Source organism: Falco rusticolus, chromosome 6 (assembly GCF_015220075.1).
Source record: "Falco rusticolus isolate bFalRus1 chromosome 6, bFalRus1.pri, whole genome shotgun sequence".
Lineage (NCBI taxonomy): Eukaryota > Metazoa > Chordata > Aves > Falconiformes > Falconidae > Falco > Falco rusticolus.
This window is the reverse complement of record NC_051192.1, coordinates 54,081,988-54,109,979: the sequence shown is the minus strand read 5'-3', so window position 1 is coordinate 54,109,979 and position 27,992 is coordinate 54,081,988. Positions and strand designations below refer to the sequence as shown.

At 37.6% G+C, this 27,992-nt stretch overlaps 1 protein-coding gene and 1 long non-coding RNA gene across 3 annotated transcripts; one reads left to right on the top strand and one right to left on the bottom strand.

Moving 5' to 3' along the window:
* Positions 1 to 103: 103 nt before the first annotated feature.
* LOC119150461 lies at positions 104 to 10,544 on the top strand. The gene is made up of 3 exons (XR_005105061.1): positions 104 to 200; positions 3,128 to 3,218; positions 10,474 to 10,544. It is a non-coding gene; the product is annotated as an uncharacterized LOC119150461 (long non-coding RNA).
* Positions 10,157 to 26,891, bottom strand: LOC119150460 (WD repeat and coiled coil containing). Of its 2 annotated transcripts, XM_037393022.1 has the most exons (3): positions 24,790 to 26,891; positions 15,859 to 15,979; positions 10,157 to 12,102 (listed from the first exon to the last, which is right to left on the bottom strand). In XM_037393022.1, the coding sequence occupies exons 1-3, from the start codon at positions 26,707 to 26,709 to the stop codon at positions 11,936 to 11,938; spliced, it is 2,208 nt and encodes a 735-aa protein (XP_037248919.1). In that variant the 5' UTR covers positions 26,710 to 26,891; the 3' UTR covers positions 10,157 to 11,935. The 2 variants fall into 2 exon arrangements, with proteins under 2 accessions (XP_037248919.1, XP_037248920.1); XM_037393023.1 differs by lacking the exon at positions 15,859 to 15,979.
* Between the last annotated feature and the right edge of the window lie 1,101 nt (positions 26,892 to 27,992).

Here is a 27,992-nt window from a genome sequence, read left to right as displayed (position 1 = left end):
CTTACAATGGGCGGGCGCCGCCAAAACTACAGCTCCCAGGAGGCAACGGGGCGGGGCGGTGACGTACGCTCTCGTGGGCGCGCACCGCCTCAGGGCGGTTCTAGCGGTCGCCGCGGTTGGGGGGACGGCCGCCACTCGTCCCTTCGGTCGCTGCCGGCGGGGAACGCACCGTGGGCTATGGTCCATCCGTGTGGCTCTCGGTGAGGCCTGAGAAGGGACCGAAGGAGAGACGAGGCGCCTCAGGCGGGGGTGTCGTGTCCCCGGTGTGGAGTAGTCCCATGGCGGGAGGGGCGCCTGGGGGTTCGGGCAGCAGTGGTGTGGCGGGCCCGGCCTCGCCGCCGGGTTCAGGTCGCGCCCTGGGGCTGGAGGGCGATAGGAGAGGTAGCTCCTGCCAACCGCCAGGTAGGCCACCGGTGTGAACGTGAAGCCTCCGAGTTTCAAGAGTTACTTGGATCCTTCTGCACAAGAGAAAGATACAGGATGAGCTGTGTGCCTGCTTTGTTTTGTGTTTGTTGATTTTGGGTTTTTTTCCTTGGGAGATCACATTTAAGTGAAGAAAGCACATAAATATACATAACTACTCCAATAAAACTTCTGTCTTGATTGCCTTGGGTGTAAGTTCTTGGAGGAGTCTCAGGCCCTTTAAAAGTTAATTACATTGCGAGACTGTGCTACTTTGTCACGACTCAATACTGCAGAGCAGTCTGATCGTTGTAATTTTTGAAACCCACAGTTCTGATACGCGATGTTGAAAGACTGGTGAAGGTGCCTTACAGGGCTGATAAAGGTGTGAAAAAAACGCTTGAAATGGTTGCAAGGTCAGATATGTTGGTAGCTCAAACTTACCCAAGAGAACACTAGGTGGTGACTTGGCTATATTGCATGAGTGCCTTTACAAAGATAAACAAAAAAAATCAGACCTAAGGAGTTCTTTATGTTAGTGGAGGAAGGTTTAACAAGAGCCATGGATTTATTCAAATACATAAGACACAGCTGTGAGTTTGGTTGACCCCTGTAACAAATTGCCAGCAGAGCAGATTCTCTACCCCTGTCTTCAAGTTAAAATTTGGTGACTTTCAGGGACATCTTATTTAAATGCAGGTTTTGCGTCAGCTGCAGAGAAAATTCTGAGCTCAATAAATGGATTTTCTGTTAAATTCAATGGCCTGTGGTGTATTATAGGTGAGGGTATCTATGTATCTATGGGAAACAAGGTAAAATTCCATGTACTGTCTGTATCCAAAAAAGCTCAACATAATTTCATTGTTGTATACCTGACAGAGCACCTGCAAGATGCAGAAAGATAGGTTGATGTGTTTGAGAAGACTCCAAAGAGTTAGAACTCTTACGTGATTATACTGGCAAAGGTTTGTGGAAGATAAATTGCTGCCGTTCAAAGTGAAAGAAGTTAGTTTCCAGGTTCCTTTGGAAGCATGTTCAGCAAATAAGTGGCCATGGGATAGAGACAGGGATGGCTAGAGGTCCGGAGTAGGATTTGTTTGAACTGTTGTGGTTTTTAAATGGAAGAGAATCTTTCTGCCAGCTTCAGGCACTTGATGCTGTGAGTTGCAGTAAATAAATGAATAAAAGACAGATTTGAGATAATAGATTTCCAAGGCTGCATTTTTAGTTTAGAAAGATAAGCAGTGGACCCATATGCCAGATTTGCTGTGTTGCTCTACAAATACACTCAGGTGTATGAGAATTTATCAGAAAATGAACAAACACAGTTTTGGGGTTTTTTTTCTCTTTTTTCCTATTCCTCTTTCATTAAGAATAGGCAGGGTGCAACTGTAAAGAGAACAATCCAAAACTAGCCCAGAACTGAAAGGGAGATCTGAAAAATTTCATTTAGAAATCTATTCATATGTTCCCAATATATCTTAATATACTCTCAGGGTTAGGGGATTAGTATACTATGCCTCTCAGAGAGGTGAGCAAAGATGAGCTGGGCTTGAGTCATGGCAATGACGATCATTTTATTTGCTCTTGTTCTTTTAGCTCTGGGAAGTACACACTTAGCACAGTTACAAGAATGGAACAGCACTAGGAATTTCTGCTCTCTTTTGCCTGCGCCTGTGCAGTACCTGGTGGGTTGTTAAGGGTTGTTTTCCAGTTCCACTCCCTTCTCTCTGCAGGATTGCATCTGCTTGAACACTCAGCACTGTATTACATCAGTTGTTGGCATAGAAGGTGCCTGGGGTGCTTGTTCCTGTGCATTGCAGAGGGTAAAACGGAGCCTGTGCTTTCAATCTTGTCCTCAAATAAGAGTGACCAAAAAATATACCTCCTAAGGCACTAATGGTATGCCCTGTGATTTTTTTAGATTGATGGTGATGCAGTTTGAAAGTGCTGTCAAGTAATCTATAATAAATAAGATAATTTCTGGGGACATGTTTCAGCAGCGAGGCTCACTGTGTAGCATTTTCACTTGGTGCCTGTGAGCCTGAGCCACCAGGGAGCTTTACTGGGCAGTAACCATTTGTGGAGTATAGTTTTATTCCTGTAATCTCACAAAGAATCTTATTTAACAGTAATGATTTCACATTCTACTCTTTTCATATAAGCTTAAATTGACCATCCATATTAATACACAGAAATAAACATTTAAAAACTGTTTTATCAGGTGGAGAGACCACAATTCAAGAATCCCTCAGAAGATGTTTTCACATTAAATGTTTGTTTCCTATGCCTATAATTATATAAGTATTCTTAAAGACTTTATTTTCATAACATAAATTCTCTCACATGTATGTATAAATGCTGTTCTGCAAGTGAGCTGAAAATATCACCAAAACTTGTAGTTATTTGTAAATTATGGTTAGTTATATAATGTTTTGATTGCAACAGGATTGTATCAGCCTACCAGAGTGCCAGGATGGTGTATAGGTAGCTATTATTACACCTGGGCATTTATTTCCATCCCCAGCAGTGTGTATCTTATTTGCGTAACCACAGGCAGGTTATTTTGCGATGTAGAACAGCATGAAAATTGCTGCAGGCGGCTTGGCCAGCAGCCACTAGCCATGGCTAGTCACACAGCCATGATGTGCATAGCCACAGCGGTTATTTCTCAGTAGCTGTAATGCAAATACACATCTCTTGTTTTCTTTCTTTTTTTCCCCAGACTTTTCAAGCTGTTTACTGCTGATATATATGATGCATCTGTTACTTCAGGGATTTAAATGATGCAGAACCCCTTAGGAGATGTATATAAGGTAGGAAGTGGGGCAATGAAATTATGCAAGGAAAAGTGTTTAAAAAGCTGAAATTATAGAAAGCATCTCCCTATGGTCATGCTCATTAAAAGCACACCTTTTGTCTTTTAAAAATATGTGCTTGCATTGGGTCAGGTTTGTTCTTAAACACTGACCAGCCTCACAAATCTGTTCTCGGTCCCTGCACTGAGAACAGATTTGCATTCTCATAACTTAATTTGTTGCATCATTTGGGCATCTGCTTTTCAAATTAGATTGAAACACAACATTAATAAAAATATAGTACAGTCTGAGAAAGAAGAGTTATAAATACCTGTTAAAGGGAAAGAATGGCAGGGAAAGGTGAAATGGATGCGATGGGGAGACACGCTGTGGAGTTGTTGTTTATGCATGCTATAGATTTTTTTTCTTTGCTCTTATTGAATATGTATGCATTCAAAGAACATAATGTTATAAGGCAAAAGAATTTGAAGATACTTCCTGTTAACTTCACAAGCATATTTTTTAAAAAAATATATTAATCTAGGTTATGGACATTAATGGATGATCAAGTTGATCTCATCATTGTATTTCTTAATGGGAAAATGTAATGAGGCACTGTCATGTAATTGAGACCCCTAACATATGACATGGTAAAGCCTAAGATCAGTAGCTAAAAGGTACAGAAGTTTTCTGTGCTTTTTCTTATTAGATTAAAAATGTTTCTTCTTAATTTTGGGAGGTGTTTAGTAATAAAGGTAATATAAGATGAAAATTTTTTCAGAAAATTACCTAGACCTGAGTCAATATCATGCTGTTACAAGAAGGCAGGCATGGCTGTGGGATGTGTGAGCAGAATCATTGTGTGTTAGACACAAGTATCTTGCCTGTTCTCCTTGGCTGAGCCCAACGGGGTCACAATACTTCCATAGCATAGGCAGAGCTGAATTTTGCTCTCTGTAGCATGAGGTCTTGCGGGGGTTCCTTGTGGCTCCAGGCTTTGAGGAATGGAGAGGATCAGTGAAAATTTGGGGGACTGGGACCATGACAAAGTGAGTGGCAATTACTGCTTTTCTCTGCAGCAGTAGCTACTATGCCTCATCTCCTAAAGCAGGTAGCACGCCACACCTCTTGAAGCCTGCCTCAGCAGGTTGGACTTTGGCAGGTCCAACACTTTGCTGATTGCTGTAGAGACAAAGGAGATGCAGGCTGTTGTCTAAGTTAGTTTTCAAACAGCTGATTGTTACCTACACCAGGAAGAAGGCATGGGCAATGGTAGAATACTCATACAGGAACGTTTTGTCACCTCCTGCAGTTGTTCGTGCTGTGGCAGCCTACTTTTTCTGTACACAAAAACATACACCAGTGCTTTTTCTATGCCTGAAACAGACCTTCAACTAAATTCTACTAACTCTACTGCAGTTTAAGACAGATACTGAATGCTAGTGTAGGGCAGAGGAGCAAGAGGTCCAGGGTGGATGTCTGAAAGAAATTGAAGGAGTCATGTTGCTTAGAGAAGACTAAAGGGAGACATAATGGATATAACTGTTTTCAAGTATTTAACAGACAGCTGTAGAAGACAAAGGACATACATTGTGAATAGTCACAATCTCTGCTTTGAGGCAGGAAAAGGGATCTTCCAGTCTGCTAGCATAAAGCTCTGTGTCAAACTATTGTACTTGTGCTGCTGTGAAAGTGCTAAGAGGTAAAAATTATCTCCTGACTAGTCACACAGTTTGTTGTGTACCGTAAATAACATGCAAAACAAAAATATCATGTATATTAAAAATGAGATAGCTTTTTGAAAGTGTTTCCATTTTAAAATTGGTTTGCGTAAAACAATTACATTGCAAATAAGGATTTTTGATGTGACAGTGTTCCTTGGGAATCGTCTTTCCAAGAACATTTTCAGGCATACCTCTTCAGAACAAATATGCTCTTTTAAATTACACATCCTTGTAATGGTGGTTAGTCCAGAACCAAGCTCATATACAAATCACATCCTTACAGGTATTTAAAAATATCATGTGAGAGAGATTGTTCAGTTCTTAATGTTTCTAGTAGGCACCCTGGAGTTCCCTTTTACTTATGCCACCATATGTAGATCTCTTTTCTCCTCAATAAATCTTGCTGTGAGAACCCTTTCTTATGGCAGTAAACAATTCAGGCCTAGATACTTCTGTCTCCTACAGCTGCATTTTCTATTTTCCTTTTATGTAACTAATCTGCAAAAGCACTGCTTTCATCTTTGCTGCTTCTCAGGTTAATCCTACATTTCAGGCATGCTGTTATGCACAGTTTTCTTTCATGCTATTAACAGGTACAAGTGTTCTGAGGTAACAGTGTATCAATGAAGATCAGTGCAGCTACATTTTGTGTTGATAACAATATCATTGATACCTAAATAAAATTTTATTAAGGAAAGATAGACATGGGAACAGAGATTAACAGCTGTATGCAAGTTACATGAGCATAAGAGTATTTACAAACTGAGTGTGAAATCATGACTTGTTTGAAGTTAAAAGAAATTCTGACAGTAATTTGCAGTGGAGCCAGTATTTTGACTTACACTTTTTTTCCTTATTTGACTTATTTTTAAGTAAACTAAGTTTCTGAGTGAAGGACAACAAGGGGAACAGTTAGCATCATACTTAAAAATCAAATTGTGACTAATTTGTTAATTGTAGGTTATGCTGTCTGTGGTAGGTAAAATGTAAAGAAATACAATTCGCCTTATTGTAAAATGCACTGAAACATTAAGCTTCAAAAGTAATTTATTGATAATTACAGAGACACATAATTCACTGATAGATAAAGGGTATGAGATATGATAGCACTGGCCATGTTAGTAGGTCACTGGTGTGACTTAAGAATCATGATGCCTTCTCCACTATGCTGGCACAACTGTGCAGCTGAGCTGTAGGTTCAATTGAGAAACTGACCTGTTTTACCAGTAGTTTGGTGGGTCTTTTCAACCATATAAATTTTGGGGTCCATACATTTCCATCCAGTGACTGCAGGGGTTGAATGGAGAATGAGAAGGCCTTTCACCTGTATCACTTTGGAAAACTTCATCTCAGCTTCCCACAGCTAAGTTTCAATTAGGACACTAGAGCTTTTCTCATGTGGCAAAAGTTTATGTTTTGATTGCTGAAATTGATACATTATTGTGAATTTTGTACATTTTTTTTAAAAATAATCTTTGTGAACTGTGCCTTTCTGTACTGCCTTTTATATTTTTGAAATGTATTAAGTATGTTTGATGTGAAGGAAGTGACTGTTGCCCCTAAAGCAAACTAACGGTTTGTATTTGCCTGGAGTTTTGGTTCATTTTCGTCTGTAGTATTACACCATGGTCTTTAGATGTATGGCTCTCCTGACTGCGTACTCCCTTGTCTGCTAAGATATGGTGCCTGCTGACAAGTGGGATGGATCCTTGCCAAAGGACAGAGGTTGTTGAGTACTAATGGTTTTAACTGGCAAGTCTGTATAACACTGCAAATGTCACCTCCTGTGCAGGAGGTCTTTCTGTGCCGGTGCTGAACTTGGCAGCACATGCCTCCAAACATTTGATCACACCTGGTTGTTCACATATATGTGTCAAATAATAGTGGAGGAAAGGGAAGCATAAAGTTCGAGGGCAGTGTTGGCTCCCTGCAAGCAGAGGCTGAATTGCACTGAGCACTTTGGTAACTCATATCAGAGGTACCCAAATGTCATTACCTGGGAGATAATGGAGACCTTTACTTGTCCATTAGATAACAGCACCAGCAGCAAAATACTGAATCTCAGCAAAGTGAGTTTGCATTTTAACATAAAGATTGTGAAATTGCCTCAGTCTGTTAGAAAAATGAAGTCATAATATTCACTAATGAACATACGTATAAACATACAAATTTACTATTGACATGTAAAACACTAATACTTCTGTTGTATGGGACAATGGAAAATAAATTCATACTTTCATGTGCAAAATTGCATAACCCATGGGATTTACCTCACCTGACTTCACATGCTTAAAAGTTAGGTCAGATGAGTCCAGGTTTAATTCACTGGTTTTGTAATTGCAATCTGGTACTATATGTTGGCTTTTTAAGAACAAGTTTGATAAACGTTTGTCAGGAGTTACTTAAGAATAATTGGCACTGTCCTGGGTTAGAAAGAAGGACTCTTCAGCTACATATTAGATGGGGAAAATACTCCAATGCTTGGGGGTTGCTGTTAAGATAGGAAAAGCTGAAAGTAAAAATGGCTAAAAATATGTTAATTGTCCAAGCTGAGAAAACATAGATAAAAATAAGAACTGGGAGAAAGGCAGTTAGGTTTGATGATACTATTTATACTGTTTTAGTGGTTGGAGACATATTAAAGGGAATTAATACTTAAGATTTTTCACATGAGTGTAGATAAGACTATTCAGGAGTAGTAGAGGAAAAAAGGGAAGAACTAGTTGAGGGTCATGCAGGGCCTACTTTATATGCTTCCTGCAGCAATCTCTCACTGTTTAGCTATTATGAAGAATATCAAAGTAGTATTTCATTGTGCAAACTCAGCATCATAGATTGGCCAGCAGAATTTCAACTGACTTTGATTTTGTTGCATTTAATTTTTATATTGTTTTATTACTGTTCTCACAAAATTGTTTTCAAAATCAAAAAAGAAAAAGCCTATCTGGCATATAGAACTTGTGTTGTTAGCATTTTCTCAAGAAGTGGGTCAATACAAGAAACCAGGAAGAGTGAAGGAGACTGCTGCATGCTTAGCAGCAAAGTTATGGAAAACGTAAGGCAAGTTGTATTTTAACTTTACTTCAAAGCAGATTGTACTTTTAAGTAAAGATATACCAACTCTAAAAATATACTAGGATGCATATAAATGTGCTGGATAAATATGCAGAGTAATTAAAATGGAAATTTAGACTTTCTGGTATGTTGTTTATTCCCCACAGGGGAAATGTTTTGGAGGAGCTGGTACACCATTTAGTCTTCTGAGCGCCACTGGTACTGCATACTGAGCGTAGTCATTCTGCTTTGACTTCTAATTTAAGCTCCTAGTCTTCCCTCTTTCCTCTCTTTTAATTACAGAAGGCAGACTCTCCTACTGGGTGACTGTGGACCAGGAACATAGCATCAGTAGTCTCATTCTTACTCCAGAGGAGCTCATCCTTTCTGCTGGTCAAATAAGGAACCTAAAAAGGGGGGTGGGCTTAGTGCCATCATGAAATTTAGGTGATCTGAACAGCTCTGCTTTTTCTAAACAGATTGATTTTGGCCCTATAAAACAGCACTTCTGGAGGATGGTGAATTCTTCTCAGTCTGTGCTTTTCTCCTTTTCACAGCCTACTGTCTGCTCAACTAATTTAGTAAAAACTCTATCTTTCCACATGCCTTTATCACTGTTTGTGCAAAAATCTTCTGTACAGCTTGTGCTTAATAGAACAGTCATATCTCTCTACTTCACTGATTCTCCATCTGTTCTCCATTCAAACCAAAGCTGAAAATTTATCCTCTGCTTTGCATAAATCTCTTCAGCACTTCTTCCAGTGCTTTTATTACTTTCAATTTTAACTTTACAGCTCTGTGATAGACACTATATAAGATAGTTCTGCACTGCACTCCTAAATCATTACCTGAAAACAAATATTTTCTCATTCAATTGGTGTCCATTTTTATGTGTATGATTTAAACATTTGTTTTCAAATAGATGCATGTAATAGTGTGTTTATAACTGGGGGGGGAGGGCAGTGCTATTATTTAACATTATACAGTTTTGATTGATATATAGTATATTTTTTCTTAAGCTTTCCTATAAAATTGTAGGTGACCAGCAGGATGAATTGGGGTCCTCATTTGTTACCAGACTAATTGTGCTGGGTGATGATAGCACCTTCAAGTAGATCAGTTCCTACTTAGGTTCAGTAACCCTTGAATCATACAGCAGGCAAAAACAATGTTACCAAAGTATAACAAATCCAAATTAAGCATCATTAAACATTACGGAACTAAGTTTTTTTAATTTTACAGCCAGTTATTCCCTGAAACTAATTGTTTTGTCATCTAAAATCCATGGAACTGAACTGAACCAAACCGAACCAAACTGAACCAATCCAAACCAAACTTTGATAGCCGTTCAAAGAAGCTCTTTTCACTCCTGATCTTCTCAACAGTTAGATTGTTTTATAGAAAAGTAATACATGAAAAATTAAAATGGTAGCGTGACAGACTGACAATGAAGTATGTAGTGATAAGTGTAAGTGCTGAGGCATCTTTGATGCCTGGATACTCGCTGATCTCTGCTAAGATTTTCACCTTCTCAGAATTCCCCTTTTGGCTGTTTCAACAGCACTAAGGCATGAAGATGTCAAAAGGTGGAACATGAGTATTTCTGTAGCAATGAGGAAGTCCTTATGAATAATGTATGTAATGAACTCAAGGAAGCTATACGGGAAAAATCAAAAGTGTCTTGTTATCAACCCATTTTTCTTCAAGTTTGTATGTTTAGAATGCAGGACTGTTCCATGTAACATATTTTTTCTGTTTCATTAACCTTATTTCAATTGGACCAAACTATGAGACTACCACCCTTAGAGGATACTATTTGTGAGAAAAATTTCCTTTTACTTCTTCCTTTCATTGAGCCTAAGTAGTCCTCTAAAAGGTATCCTCCCATCATTCTAATCAGTTATAATTAAGTTTTATCTTACTTGGCCATAGTGTAAGTATTGTAAATACCAGGTACTGTTGTGAGACACAAGGATATTGTTCAAATATATTTGGAAGATTAGAAACAGCTGCTGCTTTGAAATGTGCAATGTCATTTAGAAATCTGATAATGCCCTCCCTCACCATACTAAGTCTGTGAACCTCTGTGTTAACTTATTTGATTTCAATGATTTGTGCTGATTTCAGTGAAGGAAAGCATGACTTAAACCAAATCTTGAAGCAGTAATAATACAAATACCTTTTTGAACACAATTTTAATGCAAAGTAGCAGGCAATCCAATTAACCAAATAACTGTAAAGTAATAGATATGTTTAATGATTAGAAGGTCAAATTAATTTTGTTTTTTTGGGCGTTTTTTGTTAGTTTTGTTTTGATTTTCCCCACAAGCAGGAATGCTTCTCAAGGCTGCTTAAAAATATCTTTGCAAACAAGGTAGTACAAATATACCCAGCTACATTGCATATCTGTGGATGTGGGCAATTTGGAATGATGATTCCTTTGTCTCTGGGAGGATACTTTAAGCTAATGAGTCGTAACTGTTTCCATCTTTCAGGAACTGAAACTGTTCTTCATGAGATTTCTGGCTGCATCACTGGAAAGGTACTACTGCCAAACCTCCAAACACGTTAAGTGTCTTCAGACCATAGATCTACCTTCTTGATCCAGCCTTCATTTGGAATGAAGTATTGTAACTTGGTTTTAGCGTATCTGCGCCCTATAAACAGGCTTGCCATGGTTCCCAGGCAGGGAAAAAAGAGTCTCCAGAAGTATTAACAAAATTCAAAATGCACAGTATGAAATATAAGTCTTAATAGTAGCTTAAATAATTCTCATCCCTTTTGTGTTTCCCTGAATGTGCAGGGTGAAGCAGGCATGCCTTTCCATGGTTTCTGCTGGAGCCTGTCCAGTAGTACCAGTTGTAGGCCTCACATGTGTAGCTACTCATTCATTAAACTTTACCCATGTCTTTGCATTTAGGGGAAGAAAAATTAGGAAGTTCATTTAGCTCTTCCTTTATGCTTATTTCTGTCACCATAATCATGAAAGTTCAGTTTTCATGAATCTGCCTGCCTGCTTCTCAGATGTACCTGTATTGCGTCTTGTCTCTGAGGGTGAGCTTCATCTAACTAAATGAAAATATTTGTATTTATATTGGTCAACCTAGCTTGCTTTTGCAGCCGGTGAAAAGGAATAGGCACTTACTTACTTAGTAGGGATGGTTCACCACAATCAGTTTGAAATCTACATTAGGGCATGAGAAAGCTGCTATGGAAGTGCTTTTCCTTTTTTTTAACTGATCATACCAGAGTTTAGATTACAAGTGCAGTGTAGACACCTGCATTTAGCCAAATGAAATTGATGTTCAGTGTCTTTGATCCTTAACTTACCTTGCAAGGTTTTTTCTTTCTCTTCTGTGTGCATGTATAGTTCTACATGCTGTGTAAGATACTGACAGGAGACGGTGATACAACCTTTTTAGTAATTGAACATTTTCCTATAAAAATTAAGCATTTCTGAAAACGTTGCAGGTTTCCATGGGATCCAGCTGGAACAGAAAAGAGCCTGAAGCAGTTTTCTTTTATTTTTTTTTCCCCTTCCCAGTTTTCCTTAATGAATATAAATGCTCTTTAGTTGTATTTTCTTCAGCTTTTGTGTGGACTGTACACCAGTATTAGCTAGATTTGTTGTTACCGCATATGGTTTTTAGCATAATATTGTTTCTCCAAGAACACCCTGACCACAATTAAAGTAGAGGCTAGTCTCTCTGCTCCAGTCCACTGGCAGCCAATAACAACAGCTGTGGTGAACTTCACTCTAGGTCTGATCCTTCAGAAGAAATCATGAGGGTCCATCCAACCCTAGGATTTAGCTATAGTGCAACCGTGCCACAGATTTTACAGTTAAAATACATTGAAAGTAGTGAAAACAGCTTTCTAGTCATTCCATTTCTGACACTGCAGAATGTCTTTGTATTGTATTAGAAAAGAAAGTCATTAACGTTCTTTGTTCAGAAGTTATGTCACACTGCTTGGTGGTCGCGTTGAAATGCTTTTTTTGTAGGAGTGACCTCCACAGACTTCTGAACTGTCAGTTCCATCCCTTATAATTATCTCTTGTGTTGCTTTGAATATTAATGGCACAAAGCCATCCTTGTCTGCAGTGAGCACAATCCAAGAAGAACCTACAAAAGTTAAGCAAAAAAAGAAAATGAGTGTACTGCTCTGGTTATGTAAAATGTATAAGCATGTTTTAAAAAGTCAGCCAGCACCCAGCAGAGCAGGCTTTCTTTTTGTGCACTAAAGCCTTATTACACTAATGACGTTAAGATCTGACAATCCATGCTAAACACACCTTTGTGTAAATGCAAAGGGAGGCTAAATGAAAGGTCTTGAGAGGTCTGAGGCATTTTGTCCCTTATTTAAATTAAGTTGAAAAACAAAGTGCATCTTTGCTAATTCTGATAAATTATATCTTCATTTTCTGAAAACTCAGCCAGTCTTTCCATGCTGACTTTTGTTCTAGTGACATCTACTTCTGCTTATCCTTTTTGCTCATCTGCTCTATCCAAATGATGAAGAGATCATAAAACCTGAAAAAGTTGGCAAAGAAAATGATTGTGCTGTATTTGTTCTAGAAGGAAGAAGCATTTTCCATCTCCTTTACTGTCAAGCCATGATTGTTCAGTATGTTTTCAAATTCATATAGCAAACGGAAGTTACACCTTGAAGATAATTTACAAAAGCTGATATAATAAAATTTCTTGTCCTTTATTCATTTATCGAATCTTCTCATAAAGAGAATGAACAAAAACTGAATCACATTTTTAATTCTTTTTTTTTTTCTGTGGAAAAAAACGAGGCAAGATTAAAAAACAAAGACATCAAAATCATTCAGGTTGAGCTTCTGTATTGCATAGAAGCAGAAAATAAACCTATCCCTCCCCCTTTGTTTTTTACTTTCCTTTGCAAGTCAGCTTGAACATGAAGCTATATGTACCATATATATTTTTTCTAGTGAATTATCTGTTCCCTTTCGGACTGGATATTGCAGTTCTTCTAGAAAACAGTGTCTTCTCTATTTTGTCTTTTTTTCAGTTTGAAAAAGTCTCTGGCAACTGAAAAGCATTGTGGGAGCCTTTGTATCACATGCTTTTCTTAGAGCGTGTAATCCTGTTATTACTGAGCAGGGACATTAGCTGGGATAGGAGGTAAAGAAAGCCCTGAAGCATTCTGTTCTTCTGTTCTAAATTTTTAATTCAGGGAGATAAACGTGTGTTTTGAAAAGGAATATGAAAAAAGGAAGTGTAGAAATACCAGAAGAACCATGCTTAATTTTTGCCAGTCCTAAAAAAAGCCTATTCCCAGAGCAGGCAAATCTCCCTTCCTTATACTATTAACAAAGCACTTTTCCAGGCTGCTACACTATTGCGTGTTGTCGTGTCACCTGTTACATCATAAGAAGATTGTAATTCAAAACCATGAATCTCTAATCTTCTACTCTTAATACTTTCTTTCTAATTCTGGACAGACTTCAGATTCTTTAAGCAATGGGCCAGAAAGTGGAAATTCTGCTGTCCAAATCAATAGTTACATTGTTGGTCAAAGTGATAAAGCATACTTTTTTGTCAAACTCTTGGGACTTTTTTATTTTCATCCATTTAAATGTTGGAAATCTCTGTGTTGTAGATAACACTTGTTTTGAAGCATATCCCACAAAATACTTCAGTGGTGGAAAAACCTTGTGCATAATGTAGTGCTTTTGCTATGCACGATTATTGCAGTGCTGACCTGCTGAAATGAGAGACTTCTGTGTGCTAATACCAGGGCACTATATAACAAGGCTATATTTAGTATAGGTAATGGTATTACAATCCTGGGCTTAAAATGCCAACGATGAGTCCAAGTTCATTGCTGGTATAACTCTGATAGTCTTAATAGCCTTACTGTGGGTTGTGCAGTTTACTGCGGCCTACAGTTGTGAACTTTTTTTTCCCCCAGTATATTCAAGTTTAAGTGTTTATTCATAGTAAAAAATGCCAAGCTGTCATTGTAATACAAGCACACTCTTCATTACGTCCCCTTTAATTATATAGTATTAAAGGATGGGAGTGATATTTTTAAACATCACATTTAATATTCATGCCTTTTGGAAAAGGAAAGATTTAGGAAAAGGAAAGATTTAGGAATATAAATTTGTACTGGTCAGAAATCAATAAAGAACTACGTAACTACTTCTGCCCCAAACCTGATAATTTTGCAGGATTGTGATGAGTTTTAGAAAGATTCTTCTTTCATTTTTTCTTTTTGTTGTCAAAAACCAGACTTAATTTCAGAGAAGCCAAGCACCACATTGAACAGAAAGAGGGACACGTTAGGTTGATTCTGATTCATTGCCTTTTTGATATTTCAGAATCCTAATGCATGAAATTGAGAAGTGGTGTTCTGCTAATTAAATATGAAATATTCAACTGTTCTACAGAGCTGAAAATGGGTTTTCTCAGGCCCATTGTTTATTATTTTCATACTGAATTCTGAAGCTCTTTTTTCATTAGGGGCATTTGTTTCCAAAATCAAGAGCTGGAAGTACAGGCCAAAAATGATATCGTCCTTGCCCTGCAAAGCTGCCTTGTGTTACTGCAGAAACCTGCTGGGAAATAGCTCAGCAGCAAGTAGAGTTTTTTCATATATGCCTCCACTGCACTGTACAGTCAAGAGAGATTGCTGACAAAAGTACGAAACCTGCATATCCTTATCTTCTGGAACAAGTCTCAGAAACTGCTGTAAGCTAGGGGAAAACTGAAATGGCCCAATGTGTCTTGGTGACACACATAGGCAGCTCCCCTGATCTGTGTTGTATTTGTGGCCCCTTTTCTTCATTCCTCTGCTCTCATCAACAAGGAGATAAGCAGAGTATGAATGGCAGAATGGTGCATATTTTACATTTCTTTTCCCCACTGTTCTTGGTGCCAGCACAAGTAACATCCCAGGCCCAGTTTCTTTCTTGTCAGTAAGCCTAATTATATAGCAGTCTGGTGTGCAACCATCATTATTTAGAAAACTATAGCTTATATTATTAATTTCCTTTTCTTGTTGATTTCACCAACAGTTGAATATATTTCTCATAAGACAGAGCATAGTGATTAAGCCAATACGTCTTAGCCTGCCAGGGGCTAAGACAAGGGGTAAGACAGAGGGTAATTTATGCATCTCTCAGTGTGGAAACCAGGCAGAGACATCATAATTACAGCCAAGTACTGTGTACTGTAAGATCATAATATACTCAGACTGTGATGAGAAAAGTAATCAGAAGGGTTACAGAAAAATGGCTAAAAAATAACAGTATATATGTTTCTGAGAAGGTAGCATACATGAACAGTCAGGGACAAGGTAATTTAGAAATCAGGCTGGGGCTAGGGTTTCCCTAGCTGCTTCTGTCCTTACAAGTTAGTCAGTAGTGGGTGGTAGAAATGTGAGATTGGCAAATTTGAACATTGAGCTTCATTGTTTATCTCACATTAAAAGAATTCCAAATGCTAAATGATACATCTATATATAATATTCTGAGAATCAGATTTTCTCCAGCCTACTCTCTATTGTCAGGTCTGAGACATGCTTGTCAAGATGAGCAAAGCAAAATGCCAGAAGGTCTCAAGGAAGCACTATTTCCAGGTAACACAGTGTACCGATTATTTTCTTAGCCTTCTTCTGCAGAGGCATCTAACATACTACTCTGATAAGAGGTAGTTCTGCAGTTACTTAGCATTTAAATGATTTCAAGAGATACTCTGCTGTATTTCAGGCAAAGGAAAACACATACTTCTCAAAAAAAAGTTAGCTATTTCGGTTTTCTATAGTATGGGGTAATTATTCTACCACAATGCCTCTTTTAAGCTAAAAATCTCAGGTGAAACCTGATACCAGAAATAAAAAGAACATACCATGTTTCATTTCAATAACAGGCAGATCAAACAGCTGCTGAACTAAATTCAAATGGATCTTGCCATCACAGAGAAGAACATCTTTTGTTTCTTCAGTAACTGCTCCATTTGAAAAACTTCTCTTCAAATGCATGCATGTAAAAGAAAAGATCTTGTTAAAGGCTTAGACATTGTGCCTGAGTTCTTTTAACCGTTCCTCTGCTCTTACTCCTTTCAGTTCTCTAGTCATTTTGCTTTTTCTTTATCTGTCTTTGCTACAATTTATAGATGACACCATCATGCAGTGCAATTCTAACCACGATCTCATAATCCCATGTGAAGAGGAATATGCCACTTTGCTTTTTACTTTGTTTTGCTTTGTGTGTTTATGCAGCTCAAAACTGCATCAGCCCTGTATATATAATATATTAGGTCATGCATGTATACGTCCATTGGATCTTTCTGCCTGACGAGTCAGTTCAGTGGAAAGAAATATCATGCCTGAAATAAAGTTGTCCAAGATGCTACCAGAGCAAATGAGTAGTCTGTTCCGTTTCAGTTGTACACATCGGTGGTTTTGATAGTCATTGGTCAGCTATTCCACCCCAGTAGAATAACCTGAGTTCTGGCATAGAGGGAATTGCAGAGAGACTGGACATTGTGGCAGTCTCTCTGAGAAGTTGTCATAACAAGGTAGCTTGGAAATCCTGTGACTTTCTTTGAGAGAGAGGGAATGTATGAATTTACAGCCCTAGAATTTGCTCTGACATTCACTAAAAGAACACACTTGAATATAAAGGTGGCATATTTGTACTTCATGAAGTTTAGCTGGCCTTGGGAATCGACACCTTTGTGTTCTGTCATTCAGATCACTGCAAAGTCCAAGGACTGCAAAATAGTTGAGCTAGTATGGTTATGAAGTGGATATATATATTTGCATTTATATTTTCTTATCTGCTGTCATTTGAAATTTTTCAGTCACTAAATGCTATTATAGAATATATGTGAATTGGACATTTTTTTCTAAATAAACTTGCTATACTTGTCCTGTGAATTTCATTTTGTTCTTTCTTCTCCATATTTTCCACCTGTGTAATTCCCATGTGTTATGATGTTGGTTTTTTTCTGTGGTATCCCTTATGTTTGCAATACTTCCAGATTTAACAGATTTGTTACTTGAATGAACAGTCTATTTATCCTGTGTCCTAGACCTTTCTGTCTTGTCCATTCAGAAGGCATCCAAGTTAACGTTTTAGAATGGATTGAAAAGATGTCATCTATCCTAACTCCTGTTCTAGTCCTATCTTGTCTGTGTCTACTTCATACCCTTGAATCTTTCTTGCTAATAGGAAACCTCCCATTGAATGAATTCACAACTGCATCTTCTGTTTCTGTGCATAGTAATCTAACCTTTGAGTAAATAAATGTCTCTTGTAATGCTTGTCTTCGTTTCTAATTGTGCTGCCTTTTGACTCGGTTGCTCTCTCAGTGAATATGTGCATGAATATATGCATGAATATGTTCTTTTTTTGCTGTGTAACAACCTTTCTAAATCAGTCACTTTTCATTTTTCTGTACATAGTATGTATGCTGTCATGCAACGACATCACATGGGTTGTAAATCAGGTTGTCTACCAACTGTTGCTAAAGTATTTTTCCCTATTCTGTCACAGATTGACCATGCAGATAGCCTATGGCTAATTGTTATTTGTTTATGTATTATGATTGCTTGAAGATGTAAGAACCATAAAAACATCTTTCCATTAAAAATGTAAACTTTCCAACTTTCAAAAGTCTTCTCATCTTGTTCCCTGTTCAAAACAGCCAGAAATTTATTGCTGTATAATTAATAGGAAAATACCTAAGGAATGGGTTGAAGAAGTATCATTAGTCGTAAAACTATCATAACTTTTTATAACAGCTATAACCATAAACCAGAACTTCTTTGTCATTTTTAGGTCTCTTCAAATACTATAGTACTATATTCTATTGAACCTAAATACATTTAAAATTCAGTGGGCCCAATGTCCAGCAGTAAGCACATGCTCTGCATTTACATTGCGAAGATGCTCTTTCCTGTATAGATATTTGTGCAAAGCTTTTCATTGCTGCATATTGTGGATTAGCACATACAACAGCTACTTCATTTTCCTGAATTCAGGTTGAAATACCAGAATTTATTCAAACTTGTACTTCAGTGAATGGATTACAGAAAAAGGTGGACTACAAATGAGACAGGCATGTTGCCTTGACCCGACTGGTTCATTTTTTTCCCATAGATATGCTTCAACTCAAGAATAGTCAGAAATAGTCTAGCTCTGCTTGTGTTGACTTGAAATCAGTTGAATGGAAATGTATACTAAGGATGACGGTGTTCTAGTATGTTTCCTACTTCGCCTTGCAAGTTATTGTTGGAACAGTCATTGAGGTGGAAGACATTTTTATACATACAAAACTACACGACATCTGGGTTTTATCCTAACCACTTTTTTAAGTACAGACCTCAAAGCTTAAGTTTCAGAGTTGTTTGTCTTTCATCACTTGTGAACATTCATATTAGCTGTTCTCTCTGTCTTTGTCATATACTTCTGTTTATAATGATAAACTTAATAATATTTACATTTATTTTTGTCTGCTGGCAAATTCTGTCAGGTCAAGAATCTTTTGGTTTTAATTTTCCAATTATTTAGTCTTTTTTGTTTAATATTTAGTTTAAGTGATGATAACATGCCTTCTCTTTGAGGAATATGTTCACATACATTGTATCTTAGATTAACTGATTTAAACCCATGCTTTCTTGAGAAGTGGGTAACTGTTAGTATTCCCTCTTTATAGGTGACCAAACAATTACACAGGAAGATTAAGAGATTTACTCAAGGTCATGGTAGTAATTTGTGACAGAGTTAGAAATGCAACTAAAATATCACCTTGATACTTCCCATTTTCATGCCTTAACCCAAAGATGATTTTCTAGTCAAATCTAAATTCAATCCACCTCTTCTGAAAATATATATCTGGTTTTGCTACGTTGCTATTTATCTCCAATAGAAGACACAAAACTTGCAATTCTCAGATTAAAATCCCTTCATGTTAATTGTTTTACCCTAAACCAAAGTTTATTGGTAAACTCAGAACATACTAATCACAGAAGAAATAAATATATTTCCACATACGTGAATGGATATTTTCATATTTAAGTTTCTTTAGCCAACTTCCTGTAGTATGTTAAGTCCAACTCTCCCTTAATAAAAATCCAAAAGAAATTAACCATCAATTCAAGAATTGTTTTCCTTCACCCATGTCAGCCTGCCCCTTGATTGGATTTTATAGCCATAAAGAGTCTTTGGGGCTGCAGCCAGCCCATCACAGTGTTGCCAAACTGTCTTTCAAAACTCATGTTTTGGAATGAAAATACATGCAAGAAGAATATAATTTACTAAGACAAAAAGAGTTCCTGGGTTAGATATTATATACCTTTTTTCTGCACAATAAATAAGCATGTCTTTTGTCACTTTTTTGAACCCCACTGAGAGGTCAGCTAGTTCTGCCTCTTGACCTTTTTCACTGTTTATGTTGTACTTCCTAATGTACTGCCTGCACTGGCCTGGATGCTAGATCATCCACATGAACTTAAATCCAACAACTGATGAAACAGGTAAATAGGAATATGCTACCCATCAGAGCTGTTTTTACTAACACTGGGTCAGTGACCAATTGGTGTTTGAATGTGTCTTTCTTGCACATGAATGTGTGGAAATGTAAAATGTTTTCTAGATGAGGCCTCACAGCTGTGTTGCCCACTATTGCATTACTTACTGGATGTACCTCACTGATGAACCTCACAGACTGCCTTTGTTCTTTTCATAAACATACCACATTTTTGATTCAGAGTCATCTTTTAGTCACTTAACACATTCAAGCTTTTGTCATCCTTGTTTGTTTCCAGCTAATGAATATCCAGTTTATAGCAGAAATTCCTTCTGTTAATCATAGAATATATCACTATGCACTTTATATTAGTTCATTTTAATATTTTTTTTTTTAATTCTAGATGCTAAGGTCACCAAATTACAGATGCAATATCCTGGTCCTGTATTGAAAATACTACTGACTTTATGCCATACACAGATTTTATTATCATGTCTCATCAGATCATTAATAAAACTTCTAGATTAGCCTCAAGATCAATTATGAAAAAAATCCACTAGTAAATTCCTTCCATTTTCTTTTATATTACTATAACCATTTACTATCTTCCTTCCAGCTAATTCCTTAACCATCTTATGTTTCTTCTATTAATCCCTATTTTTTGCCATTGAACAAATAATATTCCCTGTGGCATGATTTCAAGTACTGTACTGAATTACAGGTGTTTTAAATATTCTTCTACGCTTTGTGTTAATAATCTGTGCTTTTATAACAGAAGAGTATCGGGTTAGTCAGTCACATCTCTGCATTGTAAGATGAATAGTGCTGTAGTGGCCTAGAACTCTGTTTTCGTTTTCATAAACCCTTGATTTCAGCTCTTTGTGTTGTGCTTCACTGGTAATTGCAGTTTTGATACCTTAATACCCATTAGTCAGCTTGCTTTTGCCTTGCCCCCACATTCATTGTTCTGGATGAGAAAAAAACGAGTAAATTAAATAGATGTGGGGGGTCTGTCCCAGAAAACAATGAAAAGAGAATTAGATGGCTAAGGAAGAGCAATGAAGAGAAATGAAAACTATGATTTTTGACATTCAGAGTACTGTGTCTCATTAAGCCTTGTGCAGCATTGCCACAGGTAGTATTAATTAGGTCTGGCAGCCTGCACTGCTCCCCTTTCTTCTCATGATTTTTACTGTTGCTGTGATTCCTGTTCAATTTTTGGTGGATCCTGGTTTTATTTTGGTGGAGATCTTAATACCTTTGCTTGCCCTTATGTGGAACATTCCAATTGCAACCCTAATTAACCTGTCAGAGAAGCATAAGCCTGTAAAATGTTTACGCTGGAAGAGATCTGAGGTGCTCAGGGGTACTTAAATCCCAGTGCAGTTTGCATTTATAGTGCACATCAGCATTTCAGATGATACGATGCTAGGATTTCTACCTGCTCTCGGCTCCCTGTTAGTAGTTCTGCAACTGCTGTTTCAGATACATTGTTATCTAAGATAAACCCTTTGTCCTCATGCTTGTGCTTCCACGATCTTTTTGGTTTGAGTGTAGAGGGTTTTTAAACTCAGATCTTTACTTTCTTTGCACAGTATGAAAAATTGGATTCATTTTTGACATTACATATTCCTTTTCTTTTGTGTCTGTGTATCCAACAAACAAATCCACTGCTGTAATAAAAGATTGTGTCTCTAAAAACCCTGTTTGTCTGCTATTGATCAGTTTCAGAACATTGTTGTCAGAATTTGTTCTTAACAAATTCCTCAACCTTTGCTCAAAATGTTACCCATGCATTAATCACACCTTCTCCTGACTACTCCAGGTCTTTCTTTTACAGTCATCCTAAATCTCTCCCTTCTAAACTTCAGGATGGCTGACTAGTTTCTTACTCCAGGGAGCAGTCATATCACCTTCCTCTTCCATCATTTTCATGACTTACTTTCTGTTGCTCAACGCAAGTCAAAATTGCCCTTTGGATTTTAGAAAGGTTCATGGTCTTATTACAGCTGATCATTGCAGCCTGGTCTTTGCTCATTTTACTGTGCCACGCTTATTACCCCCCTTCTTTATCTCTGCTTCATGTACTTCTATCAAAAGAACTTTATTGCCATATGTTTAGATCCTTTCTATTAATCTCTCAGCTCTGTGTAAAAAAAATGTTTATTTTATAGCTGACCTTAACAATAAGGTTTCTGATAGTAAATTGTATGAAGATGCTATAAAAGTACAAACTGACTTGTACACAATTATTGGTGAATGCAAAGAAAAGGAAATCATCGTGACTAATTGCTGAAAAGGTATTTATTTCCTTTTTAATTATGCAATATATGCTCTCATTGATACACACTTTTGACATAATACCGCTTCTGAGCAAAATGCAGGAGTTTTGAGATGTTCTTCAGATTAAGATGAATCTTATTCCTCCTGGAGAGGTTTGCCTAAATGCCATTAATTTCAAATCCAGATTGGCTTTATTTCCACTGTAATTAGCTTTTGAATGAGGCTAGTTTAAATATTCTGCAGCTGTTTCTTTTCTGGGGGAAAAGGATGATAAAAGTATCTTTTTGCAAAATGAAACAGAAACAAATCTGACAGATCCTCATCTTTTTTTTTTTAAATAATCTCCTCTTAACTGCATTTGTCTGTCTGCCCTCCCACACTATCCTGAATCACAAGTCTGTATGAGATGAAAGAGCAATAATATTTGCTTTTCAGGGTTGAATGATCAAGTCACCTCTGGTGGCTGAATGCTATTACACAAGTGATAGTGCAGTGACATTTCCAAAGTGTGAGTGATCATGTTTTTCTTTTTATGGCTATGGGCTACAAAGAATATAAATTCTGGTAGTATTGCATGGACGTGACTTCAGAGGAGTTACAGATAGGCTAGCACTAACAGAATAAACAAAGGTTTTGATGACTATTTAGTGAGCAGACATCATGAATTATTAAGTAATACACATTCTGTTTTATATTATGGTTTTCTAAGCAGAACTGGAATCATATATAAATATGTCAATAATACTTCTACACAACAGTGTTCATAATTGCCCGTTAATTATTGCTACAGTTTTATCTATCATGTTTTAAACTTTCCTTTTATTTTTTAATGCATAAATATGGTTACGCAGTACTGATCATTATGGTTTATAGTACAATAGATTTCTCAATCAGGATTGAGCCTCTGCCGTGCTGGGGATTATACAAACACTTAAGAAGACATGCACTTGGCACAAAAAGCTGAAAGATAATGGACATATTATTGACAGGACTGCAGTGTTCCTAAAGCTTAGACAGTTTTCCAAAGGCTGATATTTATATCATAAGGCAATAAAGCTATTTCCTGACTTTTTGCACTGTGAACACAGAGCCTGGCTGGAACCCACAGCCCAGCTGGTCTCTGAGCTCACAGAGCACTAATCAACTCCTGAAGGAGGAACAAGGTTCAGATGTCTGAATCCAAACTAATCAAAACAACTAATTTCTGAGAAAATTATTAGCTGCCTATGAAGCAAATATTTCCCTGTCTGTCTGGAGGCCTTTTTGCCATCAGTCTATTTTTCATTATTTTTTGGCATCATGCTGTGATCCTGTTAGATTTCAGAAGAGAGGCCGAACTGTGCAAGGCATTAGTTGAGACGCAGAAAAGCTATGTGCATCGAAAAGCCATTAAATGGCACTTTTTCTGAGTCATTATACTGTGGTACTAGCAGTGCTTTCTGCTGGCTCAATGTGAAACTAACCTGTTCAGATAAATAAGAGTCTTCCTTTCTGAATGTAGTTAGTCTAGCAGTATTTTAGAAGCACTAATACTTTTTTTTTTTTGCTTCCAAAGATAAAAACCAGGATAATTAATTCTTCCTGCTTGTGCAAGCAAACGTGCACAGTGACTTCAAATCTTAATGTTACGTGTCAGAAACAAAACTTCTCTTTAGAAAGGTTAATCCAATTGAATCCAAGAGATAGGGCTGCTTGCTAAATAAATAAGTGGATTTATGTTAAGCAATCAGAATTAATTTGAACATGCTGGAGAACAGAAGGGCTTGCTTCTTGGAAAATAAAATCCTAAATTATTTAAAATAGACATTGCTTTTTTCACCAGAATTTGTGTAATGTATTCAAGTTAAATTATTGACTAACTCAGATCAAAAGCTTTGCATTTATCCAGAGTAACTAACATACTAGAATCTCCTTAAATGCCAAATAAACAATAACTAAAAAGTAGTGAATATGATTGAATTGAGTCACCATTCCCTTAATGAGTGTTTAAAAGAGGAGTGCTTAGATGTCTGTATGGATTCCTTTAAAGTTAAAGGAAGTCAGACTTGTTTGAGAAGTACATGCTTCAGCAGCATCACAATGTAATGGATTACTTTGACACAAAGCTGCTTATGTTGCAGTAGATAAGAATACATTTATAATTGGCATCTACATCCTGAAAGGGACCCCAGTTTTAGCGGCAATACCACTAGCTTCAGCATGACCAAAAATATTTCAGTATAATGTTAGTATTACTGTGAAAAATGCTAAGAAATAATTACCCAACCTTCATTCCTTGGTTGAAATTCTTATTGAAAACAGTAGGAATTTTGCCAAAACAAGGGTGGGATAGGAACATGATGATTTGACATTTGTCTATTTATTTAATGAAATAATAATTGCATATTGACGGATTATTTTATTTTCTAGAAAATTTAAAGGGGTAATATGTTTCAAAAATTGAGTATGTCCAGCTCCGTGAAGTTAAGTGGTGAGAAATTAAAGCAGAAATAAGCCAACTGTCATGCACATCTGAATTTTCCAGAAACTGAGAGTCATTACTTTGTTTCGGTCTTCATGCGAGTCTAGCCTTGGAACTTCAAATCTTCAAACTTTGGATTTGAGCTCAGCTTTGAATGTATTATGTTTCTGGTGGGCTACTGTACCACCCTACTCATAGGCTTATCTCTACATTAACATATAAACCTTTTATACATCAACAACTGTTTGCCTCTGTTCTCTCTCTTTGATAGATGCACACATAATCAGTTATTATCTAAGACAGTTGTGCATAATCAAAGAAGAACAGACACAGATCTCCCATGTGAAGTATCCTCTAAGTTACCACGTCATCCTGAGTTATTGTTTCAATGACAAATCATAATACCATTTTAGATTAAGCTTGATTCCAAACTCAGGTTACATTTCTCATTGGTTGATAAGAACTAAACTGCATCCTCTTGATTTAAGGCTAAGTGAATACAAGATTGTTTAAAGATTCAGTGTGGTATCACAATATTTTTAAGCTGACAAAAAAGTTACCTGGTAAGTGATATGAACGACAGGCGGTTCCTGTGAACATGGATAGGCTAAAGATATCCTCCTCCCATTTTTAGCGAAGTCTGTTATTTCAGAAAGACTCAGTTGTAACTCACTGAAGCTGCCACAAAGTCTCTCTAAATTTCTAGATATGTGACTCATTCCTCTTTCACTTGGCAAATTGTTGTTTGTAGGAGAACTTGATGTTTCTTGGATCACATTGAACTGCACTTTAGGGGAATTTGGTCTGCTGGAAAGCCTGGTAGGTGTTCCAAAACCAAGAAGAGACACTGAACGATTGGTAGGTTCAGCATCCAATGTTTCTAAGGCCACTGAGGGATCACCTGGGAACCTTTTTTCATCCAGGTCCCTCACACTTGTTGAAATGCTCTGCTCATAACTAGGGCTGTTTACTTCTTCAATGAGTCTTCTCCTGCCACTAGGAGATTGAATAACTGTGCTTCTGGGTATTAACAGCTCCCTGCTTTGAGGCTGGTCTTCTGTAGCAAGATTTTCAAAGAACTTTCTTTTTCCAGGTATATTAACAGAGGGTTCAAAGTTATAAAACATATTCTGCTTATTCTCAGGCAATGCTGAAGAATCTTCTTCCAGCATCAATTCTTTGATCATCAGACGCATTACATACCTGTCTGAACTTGAGGATGGAACAAGACTAGGCTCAGGGAACTTTTGCTTGCCAATCAGAATCAATAGGAGTTTATCTGTCAAAAAACATAGACCCTTTGGTCTTTCATTTTTTTCCAGCTGGATTTGTTGAATATGAGGCATGCAGGAAGAGGTTACTGAATACACCAAAACAAGGTTAGAAGTATTAGAGGCTACTGCCACAATCTGAGCTTTAAGGTCAAAAGCCATAATATCAGGAACCAAAATACCTGGGATGGTGACTTTCCTGGTGGTGGTTACCTTTCTCTCAAAAGTCACCAAGATCAAGTGAGAAGAATCTTGACCATTTGTTGCTACAGAGTCTTTGCGTCTCAGAGTAATAAGAGGACTGGGATCAGACCGACGGTGGTTTGTAAGGATATGGGTTAAATCCACAGGACCTGATGAAGAAGAAGCAACTGAATCAACACCTGATCTATCTGAATCTGTGGACTTTCTTCGCAGGTCCATGGAGTATTCCTCATCACCAAGCACCAGAGCAGACTGTGAGATTAAAGACCCAGTTTCTGTACCAGATGGTATATCAAATGCAATGCCCGCATTCAGACCACAGATATTATCTAAAGGAAGTTCAGTGGCTACAGCAATTTGGAAGTCCAATGTGGCTTCTATAGCACAGATGTAACCTCCCACATCAAAGACTGGGCAAAAGGAGCAGGTATTTAGAGTTTTCTGAGTGTCATCCCATATGTAGGAATGCAGGGCACTGCCTATAGCAACTACTAAACGATTACCATCCTTAGTCCAGCAAGCACAGTGGATAAGCCCACTGCTTTTGATATCTGCCTTAACTCTAGTATTGTCAGTACGAACAGCATGCAAGACTGAAGCATCTCTTTTTGTAAGCACAGCCAAGACCTCCTTCTTTGGATGCCAGACACAGCCCTGAGAAAGCAGGGGGAATGGCTCACCAACTTCACAAGTCTGAGAAATCAAGAGTTTGTTCTTCTCTGCAGTGCTGTAGCCCAGCTGCCAAATGCTAACATGCTTTTTATGCTGAACAGCGAGCAGAGCTGGGCTATCTGTAGAGCAACATGGGCCCCAGTAAAGCCCATGAACATGTTCAAACTGACCAACAACACTTGAGTCTCCAAACTTTAGCTGTCCATTACGGTAGTATAAAGCAGTCAGTATCACTTGCTTCCCATCTGTCCAGGCAATTCCATGCATCGGGTGGATGGCCTGATATAAAGCATTGAGGCCGGTTCTTAGCAGCTTTGCCTTTCCCAGCTCCATCTTTGTAAGCTTTCTGTCTACTCGTGGTTGTTCCAAAGTAAAGGATCCATGGAATTCACTTGCAGATTACGATGAGGAAAATTTTTTCTTGTGTTTCTTTCCCTTCCTTTCCAGAATCAAATTGAGTTTTTCTGCTAGTAGTCCAAGAGCCTATATTGTGAACTCCATCCCAGTAAGCCTGCAGATGCTTTTCTAAGTATAAATCCATGTCAAAGCTGCTTTTGCTATGTCTTTTCCTGGGAGGAGTTACGATCTTCATGTGATGGCTAATAAGGTTTAACCAATTACTGTACATTTTCTTAGAAGTCTATTTTTAACTCTTCACTGCTGGGAGTGTATTTAAAAATAACACTCTAATACCTTGACCTTCAGTGAGTGAAGATCTTTGGTGAAGGCTGGAGAGAGATTATACACTGTTAAGCCTAAGTATCAAGCTACAGCCTGAAATAATGACCTGACACTTCTTTCAGCCAGCTTTTGAAGAATAAAAGATTTAAACATACCTAAGAACTGTACAAGGTAGATTGCAATCTCTGATGGACAGCATCTTTGAAAGATACAAGATCCTAGGTGAATATGAATGGAAAGCAGAAAAGGGAAACCATACTCTGTTCTGTTAGTAGTTACAAGAGAATGAAGGAAGGTGAGATTTTAAAAAAAAAGAAAATAGTCTAGAAGGAAAGACAGCTGATTAGTGTTCATTGTATGGGACAGATTTCCTAGCTACAATATATACTGATTTCTTTCTTGGTCTTTCCAGCCACCTGTATCTGAGGACTGTTCCCTCATTATATAGCCAAAATGCAAAAAGGAAGCCAAATTTTTCCTTTTTCCTTAAACTCTTCAGTTTCTGCAATATGTAATATAACATCATGCAAAGACCTTGAGTTGACAAAGACCCAACGAGTAAACTCATGCACCACTGTAAGGCCCTATGAGGATACACCAGTTTGGTTCAACTGTATTGTTTCAGGACCAGAGCTGGTTCAGGTGGCCTGCCTCAGGTGGTTCCTTTCTTCCCTCCTCAGCGCATCCTTCTCTGGGCTTGGACAGAGCTTGCATATCGCTGAACATAAATTGTCAGAGTACAACCATTACTGTTTTCAACAGCCTAGGATATCTAAGACAGCCACACTGGGCTGGCATATACAGCATAGGACTTAGAGAAGAGTAGTGCTATTCTGGAGTGGCAGCTGGCAACAGAGATGATCCCTAAATAGACCCTAGACTGTCTAAGATGGCATTAAAAGCTTATTTACAGGTATACTGAATGCCATCTTCAG

Excerpts from the sequence above, each read along its gene's own strand:
- LOC119150460 (XM_037393022.1), bottom strand. The coding sequence starts at position 26,709 with ATGGAGCTGGGAAAGGCAAAGCTGCTAAGAACCGGCCTCAATGCTTTA. Across the intron at positions 15,980-24,789 it reads TCGTTCATATCACTTACCAG|AGAAGTTTTTCAAATGGAGC; the intron begins GTAACTTTTTTG and ends ATGCATTTGAAG. Across the intron at positions 12,103-15,858 it reads TGTTATTGAAATGAAACATG|GTTCTTCTTGGATTGTGCTC; the intron begins GTATGTTCTTTT and ends TAACTTTTGTAG.